General features: G+C 45.8%; 1 protein-coding gene and 1 pseudogene across 2 annotated transcripts in view; one reads left to right on the top strand and one right to left on the bottom strand.

Annotated features, from left to right (window-relative positions):
- Positions 1-17,787, top strand: part of LOC144167158 (solute carrier family 52, riboflavin transporter, member 3-A-like) — a 55,361-nt gene that overhangs the window by 15,486 nt on the left and 22,088 nt on the right. Inside the window, exons 1-2 of one of the 2 annotated variants that reach the window (XM_077696519.1) lie at positions 4,311-4,432; positions 11,727-12,518. In XM_077696519.1, the coding sequence (XP_077552645.1) occupies positions 11,793-12,518 (726 nt within the window). In that variant the 5' untranslated portion in view covers positions 4,311-4,432; positions 11,727-11,792. Of the gene's footprint in view, positions 1-4,310; positions 4,433-11,726; positions 12,519-17,787 lie in introns of those variants that run through there. The other variant, XM_077696520.1, reaches the window with a different exon arrangement.
- On the bottom strand, positions 10,507-10,889 carry LOC144168028 (cytochrome c oxidase subunit 6A2, mitochondrial pseudogene; annotated as a pseudogene).

Here is a 17,787-nt window from a genome sequence, read left to right as displayed (position 1 = left end):
CGACCTACGGTGCGTCATAATGGACGAAGTGAGCATGATGTGGGCGGGCACGCTCGCGCACGTCGATCATCGGCTCCACCAAATTTGCAAGATGCAGCAACCCTTCGGTGGCTTCGACATCGTATTGTGTGGCGATCTTCGACAGCTGCCACCGGTGAGGGCATCAGAAGTGTTCAAGAGGTCTTCCGTTATGGGCGGCACCTAAACTATCATCCCGTGGCATAAGCTGCGCTACTACGCGCTCACCAAGGTGTTTCGACAGGCGGACAAAGTGTTTTCATCTATATTCACAAAAATAGGAGGTGGCTCGGAGCTTGAAGACGAAGAGGTACAGTTCATCGAGGGCCGGTTCGTGACGAAGGAAGACGCCGCTGAGAAATGTCCAGAAGGGATAAAAATGTTCTATGCTAACGCAGACGCCGATACTTACAATGCGGCGGTGGCTCTCTCATGTTCTCTAGAAAATTCTACGAGTTTCCTGGTAATGACCACATCAGCGGTGCGCGCATACTGCAAGAGTTTGGTTGTGATTTAGACGGGAAAAGATAGGAAATTCACTGAGGATATTTTGAGCTCGGCAGGGAGCTCATCTGCATACAACCCAGTGCAGGCGAAGGGAAGTAGAGGGGGAGTGATAGGATAAAGTAGTGAGAGAGAGAGAAAGGTATAAAGAGAGCTGTCAGTCATAGAACGCTGTCAGTCCGGGCACATCAGTCAATCACTGCACTCCGGGCTACAGCCAATGCGTCAGGCCGGTCGTCTCCAGGAATTGAAGCAGATAAGCGAAGACTTCCCGTTGGGTTGCCGCAGGCCGCTTCGGGAACAGAAGGTCCTCCATGCCGGCGCACGGAACGCCTCGACGCTGGAGCGCTCGGTGGAGCTCTGATGTCGCCGAAGCAAAAGTAAAGAGTTTGGGCAAAGCAGATACGGGAAACCTGCTGCCCAAATTGACGGTGTGCTTAGGCCACGCCTACATGGTTGTCAAGAACATCGACGTGCTCGACAGTCTCGTGAATGGAGCTGTCGGCAAGCTGCGCTGCCCGCAGAAAGACTATTGTAAGGGTGCGGCTCGAGTGTACACCTAGCAAAGGGGAGGCACTTACGACTCAATGACCCCGGCATCAAATCTTCGTAGGTACCCATCGAATATTGATTAACTTTGCATGTCACCTGTGCGGCAAATGCCCGTCCCATACAAGGCTCTAAAGGTCACAGTTCCCACTTTCACCAGCAAACGCAATCACCATGCACAAGCCGCAAGGCAGCACATACGACAAAGTCGTGATTGAATATGCCAAGAATCACACGCAGAAACTCGTCTACGTGGCTTTGAGCCGCGTTATGAGTATCCAAGGGCTGTACATCACCAACAAAGATGGAGAGCACAATTTCTACTATGGGAAGGAGAAGAGTGATCGCGCACTCACAGACGAGTTCAGACGTCTTGAAGAGCACCGTCTCGAAACATGCACCGCGCGCTGCACTACCACGACCGCGCGATCATTGATTCTCGTCGCGTGCCTGAACGTGCGCTCCCTGCCTAAGCATGCTCGCGATGTAGGGCATGAGGATAACATCAACGCTGGTCATCCTCTCTGCCTCACGGAAACATGGATGTCGCCGAATGAAGCACGAGACATCAACGGCTACGACTTCGTCTGCGGTGCGCAACCGGGTAACCGCAAGGCAGATGGAGTAGCAGCCTATGTGAAATACGGCATGGCCGTGAATCCGGTCGATTGCGGCGACTGCTTCGATGACCACGGTGAAATGTGCGCCGGGGAACTCAGCGACACCGAGGCGGTTGTGGTATGCGTCTACTAGGCGCCGAACAAGTCCCAAAATGAGGCGTCAGCCTTCGTGCGCAAGAAAATTGGTCGCTCTATAAAGGTGCGTCCAACGTGATGGTGGTTGGGGATTTCAACCAGGAAGCGGCCATGAGCTCTGCCTTCCTTTCTGATATGCGGGCCGAACACTCACTCTTGTTCAAATCATCATTCGATTCAACTACGTCGAGAGGCACATGCATAGACATGGTGCTTACCAACTCCCAGTCCATTGCGCGTAAAGTGCAATTTGCGCCCGCATACTACTCAGACCATAAGACGATGCTCGTGTCTATACATCCGGGACACGCAAACACAATCTCAGTGCCATGATGTCAATAGCCCGCCGTAAGGGTGTACGCTCAAGCTTCTCACGGAGTACGGGGGCGACGAAGAATTGCAGACTACCGAGAACACCATAACGCAATGACTGTAATTCGCCCTCAGAAAGCACTGTCAACGCCGGCCACACTAATGTCGATGCACCAAAATAAAACACACTTTTAAAGACGGGCTGCCTATTTCACTGTCACCACTTGGAGAGCATGAATGGCGAATGCTGCAGCTCTGTTCGAAGCTCTCCCTTGATGAAGATGTAACGCTATCGCGTCTTACATCTTAAGACGTAAACGTAGAGGTCCCCTGAAATTTTTTAAATTTTTTGTGTTAAGTGTAACTTTATTGTTAAACCAGTGGCTGTTCTTGTGTTTGACTTCCTTTGTCTTTGTTTAAATTCGCGCTGGTTTCATCCCCGATTAAGCCTGTCTCTCCCCAGCCGCCTATCTCTCCTCGCCATAAAGCCACTGCTCCGTGCCGGACGCTTGCGGAAGGGTCTGTGTGGTTTGACCTATAGCTCTCAAGGTAAAAAGTGGTCACCCCATGAAGACTGTTCGAGATAACGCAGGGTAGCTTTCACTATAAAAAGGGTGGTGCGAGCGCTAACAGTTCTGCACGGTATAAAGTTCGGACCATGACCAGCCAAAAACACCATACTGTAAGTTTTGCAACAATCTGCACATGAGTATTTATAGTGCGAAGAGAGAAAGTCTCGCAATATGACAGTTCCTCGTACCCTGTTGTTATCAGATTTCATAACAGATAAATCACAAGATACCGCCCGAACCTGCCAAGGTAGTAAAATGTCAGAACAATATCTTTACACGACTAACAAGGAAACCGTGAGATCCGAAGCCTCGTCTCTCACTTTAAGTGAGAAGGGCTGCGAAACGGCCGGGCGATTTAAAAACAGCAGGGATATAGATAAATCATTGACAGTTTCAAAGGGATGATTCTTTAGCGAAGACATTTTACAAGCATTAAGGAAGTCCATGTACGTTGGTTGGTCCTCGAGGCACCACTTGTTACATCCAACATAAGACTTATGACCGGGCTAGTGCGTAAAGCACCCGACGCAAGGCGAACCCCCAAATGTAGCACTGGATCGAGCATTTTTAATGCTGTTTTTGTCGCCTACCTTTTACCCGACACTGCCATAGTCTAATCAAAGCCCTATCGAGGCGCTATAAAGAAGGAGCAGGAATTATTTGACTGCACGATAAGATGACTGTGAGAGAACCTTCAGAATATTCATTGTTTTTAGACATTTATGCTTCAGTAGTTCGATATGAGAAATAAATGTAAGAGACGGACACACAACTACTAAACGTTTGTGCTCCTTTTTTGAATAAATTGATATGCCATTGAGAGTAGTGTCAGGGCCTTCGTGTATAATGCACCTCCTGGAGAACACAACGCAAGCACGTTTTTCCGAATTGAGCGTAAACCCATTATTATCAGCCAATCCAGCATGCTTCCTGACGCCAGGCTGGACTTGACGTCCACAGATTGACATATTACATAATTTATATGATACTGGCACATTATCTACATGCACAGAAGAGGAAATGGTTGGGCACAATGCCTTCCGGAGCGAGTACATCTTAACTACAAATACTGCGAAGCTCAAAACACCGCCTTGAAGCGCGCCATTTTAATAAACATATACATCCGAAAGCCCATACACTACCCATTCTCACGCAGAAGGTTTGTTCCTACATGTAGCTATTGAGGATGTACAGCATGATGCCCGAAACACCTAATGACTACAGATCACTCAGGATGCCGTTTCGCGAGGCGGTGTCGTAGGCCTTTTCCATATCGAAGAAGATTGTAATGCAGAACTGTTAACGAATGAAGGCATTTTTTTACGTAATATTCCAGCGCAAGAATTTTATCGTTGGTGATCGTCTTGCTCTGAAGCCTGCCTGGCAGCTCTCGAGTAGACAATCGCGCTCTAAGATGTTCGCGAGTCTCCGGTATATCATCTTCTCGATAAGCTTGCACAAGCAGTTTTTCAGAGAAATGGGCTGATAACTCGCGGGAGAGGAAGGTTCTTTCCCCTCCTTCAGGATATCCAAAACTCTAGCCTCCCGCCAAGTCCTTGGAACGCTCTCCGAAAGCCATATCTTACTGTATAGGTGGAGAAGTGTTTGACGTGGTCTACGTGTAGGTGTTGTATCATCGGGTATGTAATGTTGCCTTCAACCGGAGCTGAAGGTTCACATGTGCTAAGGGCAGCCCTCAACTCATGAAGTGCAAATTCAGCTGTAAGCAGATTTTGTATTATTATTGTCACGTAAGAGCTTCTTTTCTGCAACTTTTTTGTGCTTCATAAAATTCTTCGTGTAGTGTGCAGAACTGCCAAGTGTTGTGCGAATACATTAGCCTGGTCCTGAAGAGTGTCCTTTGTTGTGCTGACCAGGGGTAGGCTATGTGTCGGATGTCCTTTGAATTTACGTATTCGTGTCCATACATTGCGTGTGTGTTGTTTAGTTCTGTTTTATGGCGCATAAGCAACTGAGGCTATCATGAGCCAATGAGAAGGTTTCGTGTTTTGTTTTGTGGATGTCTCATTGTTTTAACACATTACTTGTTTAGGAGCGAGCGTTGCTTGTTTTAAAAATCTAAGAATGGCCGAATTTTAGCAAGAGCATGCTCTCCTAGGAGCAGGCTGTGGTGAAAGGGAATGTGCTCGTTGCAAAAAGCCTAAAATGTCTTTCTTACTACCTCAATTTCGGCACATGAAAGTAAGATGTGGTTTACTCTTAGGTCTTGGTCACATTCTTTACATCTCGGTTATCTTATTTCATCAGGAGAAAGTTATGTCAGATGTGTATGTCCGATGCGGAGACGACATACAATAACTTCTGCGATGCGGCGAGACATTCTTCACGTCTGCTTGATTCCCACTCTTCTACATTCGGCTTAACTATGTGAAGTTTGTTGGTTGCCTTATCCTATGAGGACTTCCATTTTCCTGTCAGTTTACTCCGTACAAATTTCACCCAGTCGCTGTGAGGAATTTCGATTGATTGTAGGGTTGAACACGCCAACGCAACGCAGGCGATGAGGTGCGCCGTAGTGGAGGGCTCCGAATTAATTTCGACCACCTGGGGATTTTTAACGTGCGCCGAAATCTCGTACACATGGGCGTTTTGCGTTTCGCTTCCATCAGAAAAGCGGCCGCCACGGCCGGGAATCGAACCCTCGACCACGAGATCAGCAGCGCAACGCCTTAGCCACTGCGCCACCGCGGCGGGTCTATGAGGAATTTCTTTTTCTGTTATTGTTCCACTACCAGCCTGTGGGGAACATGCATCCGTTTTCGCATTTACATTGATTTCAACGAGGCTAGGAACCTCCCACAACTTAATTTCCTGTCGTTGTGCTTTGGCTGTTACTAAATTGTGTATTATGTCTCCATCAAGAGCTGAGCTGCATTTTTGTAATGTAGCCCTGTGATTGCGCTGAGAGAGTCTGTGTAGGTAACACTGTTTCTAATTTTATTTCTTATTCCTTCTAGAGCTACATCAATTGCGTAAAATTCCGCTGTAAAACCGGGGCCTATTGAGGTAGCCTGATCACCGTCTTCCATTTCGCTTCCACTACTGCACTACCAAAATAGCATGATGTTTTCGAACCGTCTGTCTAAAAAACTCTGAGATGTAAAGCTCCTGTAAGATGTGTTCACGTGGTGGTTGCTTTTTTTAATCTGCGTTAGTGTGAAGTCACATACAGTAGACAATGTATACCAAGGTTGTAGTCGGTCATGTCTCTTGGCACTTTGAGGTAATGTATCCATCATACTTAGTTGGCGTTTCTCTTCAAACCGAAGGGCAACGGTCTGATAGCTTGGGGGTTGTTATTGAACGGTATCCTAGACGGGCATTTTGTAACTATGGGGTAACACAGATGTTTTAGCATCGAACGGATCATTAGAATGTGTGAGAATGTCGGTATCGTTCTTCTATTTGAGTAGTTGTACAGTGGTTTCAACGTAAAGACTGTTTAAGGGTGATGTCCTATACGCTCCAGACGAGAGACGTAAACCTAAATTGTGAACTGCATCCAATCGTCCCAGGTATGGCTGTCTGGCTCCGCCATATACAATGCAACCATTGGTCAAGCAGGAACCTAGAACTGAGCGATAAATTTGTAAAAGGCAAGCCCTGTCGGAACCCCAGTGTTTGCGTGGAAGGACGTTATGCGTGTTTAGAGCTCCCTATGCTTTATTTTTCAGCACGTTGATGTGAGGCAGAAACGGGAGTTTTTCGTCAAACATTATGCCGGAAAATTTGTGTTCGTTTTGTATGGGTAAGTCGATTCCCTTGAGGTGTAGGGTGGGATTTCTCAGTTAGTCACGTTTGAATGAGACAAAATGGCCAATTTTTTGTGTAGTGAAAGCTGGAAACTATTTGCGCATGTTAAAGTTGTTAGTCTATTTATGGTCAACTGTACTTGCCTCTCGCATGTTTCTACATTGAAGGATGAGCAAGCTATTTGAAGATCATCAACATAGGGAGAAAACATAATCCACTTCCGAATTATTTTGGATATGGAGTTCATTTTGATGGAAAAGAATACTATGCTCAGAATACACCCCTGAGTGACCCCGTTCTGCTGTACAAAGTTTCGCGAGAGGGTTAAGCCTAGGCGCGCTTGAAATAAGCGGTTTGCGATGAAGTTCATACAATTCAGCATTCTTCCACGGATGCCTAATTCTAACAAATCATGAATGACTCCAAACCTCCTTGTGGTGTCCTATGCCTTCTCTAGGTAGAAAAAGAAAGCAAGGTATTCTCGTTTGTGTATAAATGCTTCTCACAGTATTTTCTAGGTTGACACGACGGTCAGTTGTTGAGCATGCTTTTTAAAACCGCACTGGTGAACATGGGGAAGTTTCTTTGATTGTGGAGCAAAATTTCTTTCGTGTTTACGATAATTTCAAACGTTTTGGCGAGACAGCTGGCAAACAGGAATTCCGGGAGTTAATGGCATGTGCCCTCTGGTCCCGAGTCTTGTCGTGTTAAGATGCTCAGTCATCGTACAGTAAATTTACGACGATAATAAACAACTGCATAACATCGTATACATCTACAGTAAAGTGTTATAAAAACTACTCATTCGCTGAGAACCCCTGGTTAACTCCCGGATTGCTTAAAAGCATGCGTAAAAAAGAAAACCTGTACAAAAAAACTAAGCGGCAACCTCTCAACGCCACGCTTCTCAGGCGGTACAAAAAATATTCTATTACTTTGACGCTATTGCTAAAAACCGCTAAAAAGAATGATTACGAACGACTAATAAGTTAAACCCGTGGTAACATAGGAAAGCAGTGGCGTATAATTAATGAATTTCTGAATAACAACGCTCCTTCGAATGTTATCTCAGAAATACAACACAATGGTATTTCGCTCAGCACAAACAAAGAAATCGGTAACGCCTTCAGCTCATTCTTTTCGACAACATCAAAAAATGTAACGAATGCACCCTTTACTTCTGCACAACGAAGGGTTTCACGACCATTCTTTCTTTTCCCGGTTTCATCCAGTTCAGTTAGTTCGAATATCATCAATCTTAAAACAACCAGTGCCGGCCTTGACAACATTCATGCGCGCTACATCAAGGATACTGTTGATATTATATCTGATACACTAGCTTACATTGTAAATTTAATTTTAAAGGCGATAGTCTTTTATGGGCTACTTAAACCCACAAATTTTGGTCTGTCTGTCTGTCTGTCCGTCTGTAACTCGATTCATCCTCCCGGCCAAAGCAAAGTAGATATTGCGTAATAGTCTTATACATGTACTCACAGCCTAAGGTAAACGTCTAAGCCCGGTTTATATATTTATACTTGTCAACTTTGTTGAACAAGAACAAGACATTACGCAAATATAAGACAGTAAATTAGTACACAAGGGATATTTACAGCGCTCCTTTGTTAAAAAATGTATGGATGCTAGGTTTTTCGATAGCAAATGATATCCTACATATACTGCAGAAAACCGCCGCCTGCTGTTGCCCGCGCCACTTCCAGGCGGTATATGAAAAATCAAGCGACAACAGCAACAAAAGATGATCATGATGATGATGTCCTCAAAGATTTTGGCACGCACCCACAAGGGGGGATTGGCCAGGGCTAAATCGGTTGGAACGCACGTGGAGCACGGCCACGCGGTTCTATAAACTTTGACGTCGGCCGCCTATATTCGCGCGCATCACCGCCAGACTGCAGCGCTGGCATCGGGGAACCCGGCCTGTAGCAGTGGTACACGGTAAATTCAAATCGCCTTGAGCAAACCCTTGGTGTGTTTACCTAGGGATGAGGGCGACGGTACAGGAACAGCATGAGAGGTGAGCGGGAAAGCAAACGGGGTCATTTCTTTGGGAAATGCCTGCAAAGACTATCGTTTTTTGACGACATTTGCAACGATAAGAGCAGATACGCGGCCAATTTTTTTAAAACTGCTGTCCTCCCACAAGAGCTGAAAAAAAGTGAATTAATTCCTGTCTTCAAAATGGTGAATAAGACTGCCGTGAATAACTGGAGACCAATTTCCATACTTCCATTTTTTAGTAAAGTGGTTGAAAAGATAATCGAACAACGTTTTAAACTACCTCAACAAGTTCGCCATTCTGACGCCTCGACAGTTCGGTTTCCAGCCCGGTTACTCTACTAATCTTGCTCTAATAGCGCTGACTGATCAATTTAAGAAGGCAATTGATGAAGATAAAATAGTCGGATCCGTCTTCATAGATTTTAGTAAGGCATTTGATTCCATAAATCATGACATTCTTTTTCAAAAACTAGCCTCATATGGTATAATTGGTCCCCCTTTAAATCTCATTAGGAATTACTTGCTCGATCGAGAACAAACCGTTTACGTATCAGGTGCAATGTCGGATATCAAAATCGTAAATATAGGCGTACCACAAGAGTCTATTCTTGGTCCAATCTTATTCTTAATTTACATTAATGACCTCCCAAACTGCCCAACATCTCCAGCCGACTGCCTACTTTACGCGGACGACACAACCATCTACACCGCCTACGAAAATATCGATAAAATAACACAGCAGCTAAATGAAGACCTTAGGATGTGGTGCGACAGGAATAAGCTAGTAATTATCCATCTAAAACACAATTCATAATATTTAGTTCTCGTAAGCTCAGGCACGATAATGTGACCATACTAATTAACTCCCACCCCCTATTCCCAAGCGACCAATACGTGTTTCTCGGTGTACAACTGGACTGCTCCCTTAAATTCACTGCCCACATTCAGTATTTAAAAAAGAAGATGGCATATGGTATCAGAGTTTTGTTAAAAGCGGGTCAATACTTTAGCTTATCAACGCTCATTTCCCTGTACTGCGCATTTGTTCATAGTCACATCAACTACTGAATCGTGTCTTGGGGCCTCGCTTATCATTCGCACGTCACCCCCCTTCAGCACATTCCAAACCAAGCGGTACGACTGATAACATCCAGCCAGTACAACGAGAATGCGGCCCCACTTTTTCGGAACCTAAACCTTTTTACAGTTGACAAACTCGTTCTGTATAACCTGGGAATATTTGCTTAACGTTTAACCGAAAATTCGGAATACTTATATATAATCAATAGAAAACAACTTACCAATCCTAACAACACACGGTTATCACTTCTTCACAACTATCTGATTTCGATAGTGCGCGCTGACTATGGAAAACAAACGTTAGAATTCGCTGCTATAAAGAACTGGAACAGTCTCCCCGTGGAACTTAAAGATCTGTCACCTATTTCTTCATTTAAACACTCACTCAGGACATTTTTATTCCGCTGATTCTTGTGCTCTTTTGTTTCATGTGATTACATAGAAAATTCATTATTACGCCTATGTTCTTCATGACCAATCTTTAAATCTATTGCGCTGTATAATTATGTATTCTGTCCTTGAAAATATTTCTCTCACACAAACGTATATTATTTATTAGCCTTGTTTGTCGTATTTTTCACCCTATCTACTGTACGCGCGAATGCATTTGCTGAACCTTTTTATATAAGTTCTCGCGTTTACTAACAAGAGGTCCCACTAAAGTGCTTACTTTTAGACCTCTTTCTGTTTATTGTGTTGTATCACATCGACCATGATCCAATAAACCTTGTTTCAATTAAATTCAAAGGGCTATGGGTTCGTAACTACTAGGGGTGGTTGGTGGCTCTCAAAGTTTAAGAAATTCTAGAATAAATGCTTTTTCGAGGCTTTCGGCACTCTTTTCTGTTCATTTCATTGATTCTGTTCAAAAACTCCAGATGTGCTTTTACAGAGGGAGACGAAAGATGTGCGGGCCTTTCTTAATGTATATTGTTCCGAGGATGATGTAGTGAAACCTCATGGTTGCCTCCGGAAACCCAGTTCTTCTGGGGGTTGTGGAAGAGGGTGTGGTTCCCATCACCCCACGGGTATCTCTTGGAGCGGACGTGGAGGTACTCGTACGGCTTGTACTCGGGCCGGTGGTAGTGCTTCATGTGGTCTTTTTCGGTAACGAACACGTTGAGGCCGCACAGTCCGATGGCCGGAAAGGCCACTAAGTACGTCAGCCGCTTCCACAGCAGCACCCTGGCTTCGTGGGAAGCATGGTCGCCGTGTGCCGAAAGCCTAGCAGCCGATTTAGAAAAGTTTCGAAAAAACTGCGTTATGGTTGGGCTCGCCATGATGTCCTGCTTGCCCTTTCAATCGAGACCAATCCTCGTCTTCCTCTTCGTTCCTTGTCAGCGCTAGGCGCATAGCCGGCATGGCGCGGGCACATAGCCCCGTGATCTCTCAGGCGGCAACCATGAGGTTTCACTACATCATCCTCGGAACAATATCATCTGGATTAGCATAGTGGGTTGGCTAGTTAGTAGTGGTAATCCATGACTTCGGGTAGCGCAAAGTACAAGGACAGAAGGAGGCGACGAGAACAATTGCGCTTATGCCCTTCGCCACCTTCTGTCCTTGTCCGTTTTTCGCGGTAGACGAAGTCATGAATATCATCTGCGCCGGGAGAGGTCTGCTTACTGGCCAATAAAGCTCCTTTTTAGTTCTGCGAGTGTAATTACACTGTTATATGATTCGTTCGTTGCAGAGCATGTTGGCAGTCTTCGTTTCTCTGCTGGGCTTTTGTACTTTACATACGCTTCTGTACTGTATTGTGATCGAATTGGCGAGCGTTGTTTTTATAGCTTACAGGCTAACGCGTTGCCCGTACGGCTGAACCATTTAGTTAAAGTTGCGCACAACTGACTTGGCCCGCTCGCGACTGTTGCGCGGCTGTACGGGGGCCCGCGACACGTGCTTGAAGACGTGTCGCTGCCTCTGGACGCCGTACAGCGTCTGCAGTCACCGTCCCATTTTCCGCTGTCCACGTGGCTCTGCGAATATCCAGGTATTGGCAGTTCTTTTCTTTTCGATTGATTACTTCAAAGCACCCGCTACGAAAACCTTCAGTGTCACGTGGGTTTAGGAGCTGGTTTTTGCTATAGACGCTGCCGACACCGTCTTTTCGCATTTAAAATGTACTTTATCATTGCAGACTGAACTCGCCTGAAGAAACTGCCAAGTTGCCGAGCCCCACGTGCGCTCACACCAGAGGAGCCACATGTCAGGAGGGTGGGCTTTCAACCTGAATCGACGCCCGCTTCTGGACGTCCTGTGCTTGCTCTATGGCCTTAGCTCCTGGCTGGCCATCACGGGCCTCTGGATGGAGCTGCCACTGTTGGTGCACGCTCTTCCGGAGCGGTGGGCTTTGTCGGCAGTGCTGAGCCTCGCCATTCAGATGGGAAACGTGGGACCACTCCTATATGGCTTGAGCACGGTCATCTGGCGTCACCGCTTCACCGGGCCCCGTGCCCTTAGCATCGCTAACCACGTGCAACTTTGCATTGGCATCATCGCCTGCGTGGCACTCATCACAGCCTGGAGGGCAACAGGATTTATTCTCGGCCGCGAGACAAGCATTGTCCTACTAGTGGCCGCTTTCGCTCTTTCCATCGTGGATTGTACGTCGTCCGTAGTCTACCTCCCCTTCGTGGGACGCTTCCGAGAAGTCTACATGACGTCATATCTTGTGGGCGAAGGGCTTGGAGGTGTCGTGCCCGGACTGGTGGCTCTTGCCCAGGGTGTGGAGGATGCAATATGCGTAAACGAGACAATGCCGTCGACGTCGGTGAGGGAAAATTCTTCTGAGGGGATGACTGCTGTGCTTGACGTGGAAGCGATAAACTTTGAGCCCGAAGTCTTTTTCGGTGTGCTGCTACTGTTGGTGCTGCTTAGCTATGGATCGTTTATTATCTTGGACAACTGCAAGTCATTCCAGAACGAATGGGTTTGTACAACATTGTTTTCTACCATGCCCATCGAAAGGCACTCGGTCAGCGTTCGCCACATCGTCAACTAGTATGTTTGAAAACCATGAAAACAAACATCTTTTCCCAACAAAATAGGTAAAAAGCTCCCGCCACGGCTTCATCCTCATCATCATCATCATCATTTATTTTTCTTCTAAAGGCCCCTTCCGGGGTATTACATAAGGGGGGCGGCGATGGGCACCGGCGTTGGCGTGAAGTTCCATACGAGTGGGACCTGCACGAGAAAGCTCATTGCAACCACAGTGGTGGCGGCGGCGTGCCCCAAGTAGATTGGCAGTTATCTGGCGTTGACTCGCTCACATGTCCGGCTTCAACCCACCTTTCCTTTCGATAAAAAGAAGAAAACATTCGCTAGCCCGGGAAACCAAATTCAGAGGATTTCAGAGCTCATTTTCCGCGAATTCGTTCTCTTCTCCGATGCATCTTAACAGGCTGTGAAATTTGTCACATCGCCCAGGCTACAGTACGCGAAAATTATGAACGGGGAGCACCAGCGAAGCATACGGAGCCAGTGATATTTAGCTCCAAGTGACGTCGTGAATCAAAGAAAGATTCTATAAATCCGAGATACCCTCCAAGGTATACCCTTGAGTATAAAAACTAAAGTAAAATTAAACCACTCAACGCTAATTCGCATTCCTACCGTAACCTATGGTACTAGGAGCAACGTTTATAGATCGTATTTACTTGTGTAGTACGCACAGCAGGGTAAGATTCCGGAGCACGTAATTCGGCAAACGAAACGAATAGCTGTGCAAAGACCTAACAGCAACTGTGAGTGACATTGAAAACTTCACAGAACTATGGAAGCACTAAGGTAAACATTGTAGATACAAATTGGCCAGTTGCAGGAAATAAAAGCTTCGAATACCCAGTGAAGGTATCACCGACTACTTTGGTTTCGAAGTTAGCAATACCGATATGCACGTTGTGCAGCGGGTGTCATAAAAAACCAATACTATGTGATCGTACATTTTTGAACACGAAAGTGTTTTATGCCCGGGTACACCAAGGTCTCCGTGACGTGATACCCGTCACGGAAGTTACGTCCCCATAAAAAGGCCCTTTTAATGGGGACGTAACTTCCGTGATTGGTGGTTGGTGCGGCGGCGCCCGGTTTCGAGCCGACAACTTTCTCGCCGCAACGGGAGGTACGTAGTACTCTGACCACTGCGCTATGAAAGGAGACGTGAACACCTGTATGAACGCGCCTTATGTCTTTCCCTGCGGCTCATTCAGATGGCGGTGCCGCCTAGGAAGGACGATGCGAAGTAGCACATCATGACGCTATTGAGCGCCGACCAGTGGCGGTTCGATGAAAGCGTCTTCGTGGACGGGGGACGCTGTTTTTTGTGTTTTGCATGTCGGCGTCACTTCGTCTGGCGGGGTCAGGCTCGTGAACTGTTCGTACGTGACGGAGGTTCCTTCAACATTTAACTGCTCCTGTGAAGGCCCCTTTCACTTTCGTGTTTTGCCGACACCTATGAACGAGGGGTCAACCACAATTTTTTTGCAATATGCGAGGGCACAAGTCCATCTTGGCAGCTAAACAACAAATGAGATACTGCAGTTGTGAGTTTTGGACAGGGAATCCAACTTTGATTGAACTATCGCCTCTACGTCGAATACAAGTTAGTGTTAGGTAAGGTTGTTTCAAGCATAAGTACAGTTCGACACTTTTATGGGTAGTCAAGGGCAGTTTTATGCGAATCCGATAACTGATTTTTTGGCAAGCTGCCTGTAATGCTGGTCTGGAGAAAGTGTTTGTATCGATCAGTTAGGTTCCCATGCGTGCCATTGGTAAAATGTCCCCCGCTCTGTCTGGCGTTCAAGCATTTGGCGAGGGCACATTTGCTTCCGCAGCTTGTGGACCTGATGAAAAATAAAACGGTAGTCGCTTGGCTTTGCCACAGGTAATCTTATCGTCGAAATCACATTATATAAGCCTTTACTCACTGCTAGTCTTGTTTTCTGACCCCGCTGCTTGCCAAATCTCTGGTATTTAAGCTTAAAATGGAACTTAGTTTTCTGCGTTGACTTGAAAATTAATAATAAGAATGGAATAATCTCTTATAAAGTCACGGCGATGGGGTTATACGAAGCGCATGTAATCAAGCGCAACGGCCAGGCGACTTTGAATTCTAAGTCACGATAGAGATTACTTGAACTAGGGGACTCCCAAAAACAGTAACAAGTGGGTAGGAAAGTTTCAATGAGGCGATAGACCCACCTTACCGACACATTTTTCCGTGGCATCCAACTTGACGTGATACGCACCGTATATAATGCACCTAACTTTGAACCTTCGCCCACAGAACTTGAGTTGATGGACATCTTCGCGTTAATTGATCTTGGTAAACATTAGCCGAAGATGTTATTCAAATTGCATTTTTTTTAAATAAAGCAGGTAGTAGCGGTGGTAGAGTGTGCTCCATAAAGAGACTAGTTTCTTGTGACCTTTGCCGCAGGTTGACGAAATCGGTGATTTTTGCACATTATTTCAACCTACAGCCACCTACTTCACCTTCTTATCATAGAACAAGTTCGTTTCTGTTTGCAGACGCTTAAAACTATCCAAATCTCAATAATTAGTGTGTGGTCTTAACGGGCGAATTTGACAAATTTGGTAGCCGCCAGTGAAACGGCTAAAAGCATCCCCGGTGTGTTTTCAACCAGCGGCGCCGACGCTATTGCCAAACAGGCTACATTACTGCGACCATCCAAACACTAATCCCTGTTTTTACAACAAAACTGGGTAGTAATCGTCTTTTTGGAGTTCACTGGGTAGCCATGGGCTCAGCGACAACCTTGCGATTCGTCCGCCGTTAAAACGCATGTAAAAACCCCTGGGGAGTTCATTGTACTGCTCACCGGAAACAGACAAGCTGCTTTCATGGAGGCAGTTGCTGGAGTAAATTGGTCCCAGTTCGTAGTCATGACGGATGCGAACGTCGCATGGAAAGCTTTCCGAAATTCATGCTGCTTTATGCACTGCATTTGTGCATGCAAGCTACTCCTCAACTGGGAACGCAAGATAAGGGTGGGTTCCCTCCAGCTTACTCAAGAAACGTCAGAAAAATAATATAAAGCGTAACCAACTTAAGGAACACTGTTACCAACGGCAATTATTTGAATTTGAAGTTCTGCAGGAATACTTCTAACACTGGACTGAAACCAGCTGGAAAGGCATACTACAACGTCATTCCTGCCTCTGGCGTACAAGCAAGATATCACAGAATTAAGCACAGTCACTTTTCATTCCCGAAGTGTCACTGATCCTCCAGGGATAATAGTTGATAGTGTGATCATTAAGGCTTTCCTGATATTCATGTGCACACACAATAATCATTATCGCATGCAGGGTAAAAACCACGGGTTGTGGTGACGAAAGCATCTTCTCGCTCGCTTCCTCGAAGGTGTGGATAGTTCACTCTATTCTGGACTTTACAGCCTAATAAATGTGCTCTTCCGGAATCCCAAGCACCCGTTTTACAGGAGAAATTATCCGCGGCGCCTTCAACTGTTATTTTGTCGGTAGAACTGAAAGTGCAGCGGCGACAACCCAAAGTTTCATTGATTCATTGTGGCGTTTTACATGCCGATGCTACACAGACGATGAGGCACGCCGTAGTGCACGGCACTCGATTAATTTTGACCACCTGGAAATCTTTAACGTGCGCCGCACTATCGAACAGGCGTTTTCGCTTCTCGCCTTCATCAGAAAAGCGGCCACCGCGGCCGGGAATCGAACCCGCGTCCTTGTGCTCAGCAGCACAACGGCATAGCCACTGAGCTACCGCGGCGGTTAACCGAAACTTTGTCTGTTTAAAATAGTCGTACTAGGTACATTAACACAGTGACGCTCCTTGAAATAAATTTTGTTAATACGAATATGAAACACCAGCATATCCCCCGATGAAGACAACGTACAGATAACGCTCTTCGTTTATTCATTCCCGTACCTAAGATACATTTATATGACGGCTTCACGGGGCGTTTTCTGCAGCCAGGTTCTGAAGGTAACAGTGTCACCCCTGTTAATAGTTGGTGAATTCAAATATGAAATATAAAATAATAATACAAAGAACCGGTGCCCATCCTGCCTGTATTTTCAAAGTAACAGGAAAAGGCAACTAAACCTGCAAATCGTCATTTTTCAATAGTTAACAAATTATTTCCCTTCCTTTAATGTGCTTGATTATGCCAGAATCGATGTAGTTTGGGACTATTTTATCAAAATTATACAAGTGACGCTGCGTTGTTTTAAGCATATTGATGCATTCTCTTAAGCGTTTCATTTCTTCAAAAGCGACATATTTCAATCCACATTTGGAGGATGTCGCTGCTGGTCAGCGCATTCATTGCTCGTTTCTCATTAGCTCACGACATGCACTGTGTGTAAACACCGATACTCTCATATCGCTCTTTATGTGTGTAACAGCGGGTGTTTCCCCAAAATATGTTGGTACATTTCTTTTTCAAATTGTAAATAATAACATTTTACGTATCCACGCATCAAAAAGGGAACTTTCATGTGTGCTAATGGTATAACCACCCTATTTTTGTTAAATTCGTCCCAAGGTATAGCCAGAGAAACTTAATAGTGTAAGTTTCTCTTGCCATATGAATTTGGGACGAATTTAAGAAAAATATGGTGGTTGCACCATTTACACATAAGTTTCCTTTTTGACATGTGTATACGTACAATTAACTTAATCTCGAATTTGTTTACACATATTTGATTATAAAGAAATCAATTACCGTCCACTCTGTGAAGGATCACTGGTGATGCTGGGTGCAGTCTAAGGAATTCCCGAAACAGGACCCGTTTTTTGTAATTTGCTATTGTGTATTCATCTTTGTTAATTAGCTGAATGAGACTTGAAAGAACTAGTTTTGTTCTAGCGGACAAAAGCGCGGCTTGCCGCTTCCCTTCGGCATTGTAAGCTTCTTACTGACTGCGTAACACAACCCAAACAGCTCGACCACGGAGGACGGCAGCCAAGTCGCGTCGGGCCGTGAGACATCCACGTTGAAATCTCCCACCTGCACAATGAGAAATGCATCGGTCGGTGAACGAGTGCGAACTGTCTGCGCGTGCACGCCAAGACACCCCCTCCAACCCTTTCACCCCCGCGCACGCATCAAGAGGCACCCGGTGGTGTGCAAGTGCTTAGACATAACAGACACCGGGCAAACCAACTCTCCGGATAAGGTGCTCATGTA

Source organism: Haemaphysalis longicornis, unplaced genomic scaffold (genome assembly GCF_048455015.1).
Source record: "Haemaphysalis longicornis isolate Haplotype H1 unplaced genomic scaffold, Haemaphysalis longicornis Haplotype H1 scaffold_2, whole genome shotgun sequence".
In the NCBI taxonomy this organism is placed as follows: domain Eukaryota; kingdom Metazoa; phylum Arthropoda; class Arachnida; order Ixodida; family Ixodidae; genus Haemaphysalis; species Haemaphysalis longicornis.
This window is presented reverse-complemented; position numbering and strand designations above follow the sequence as displayed.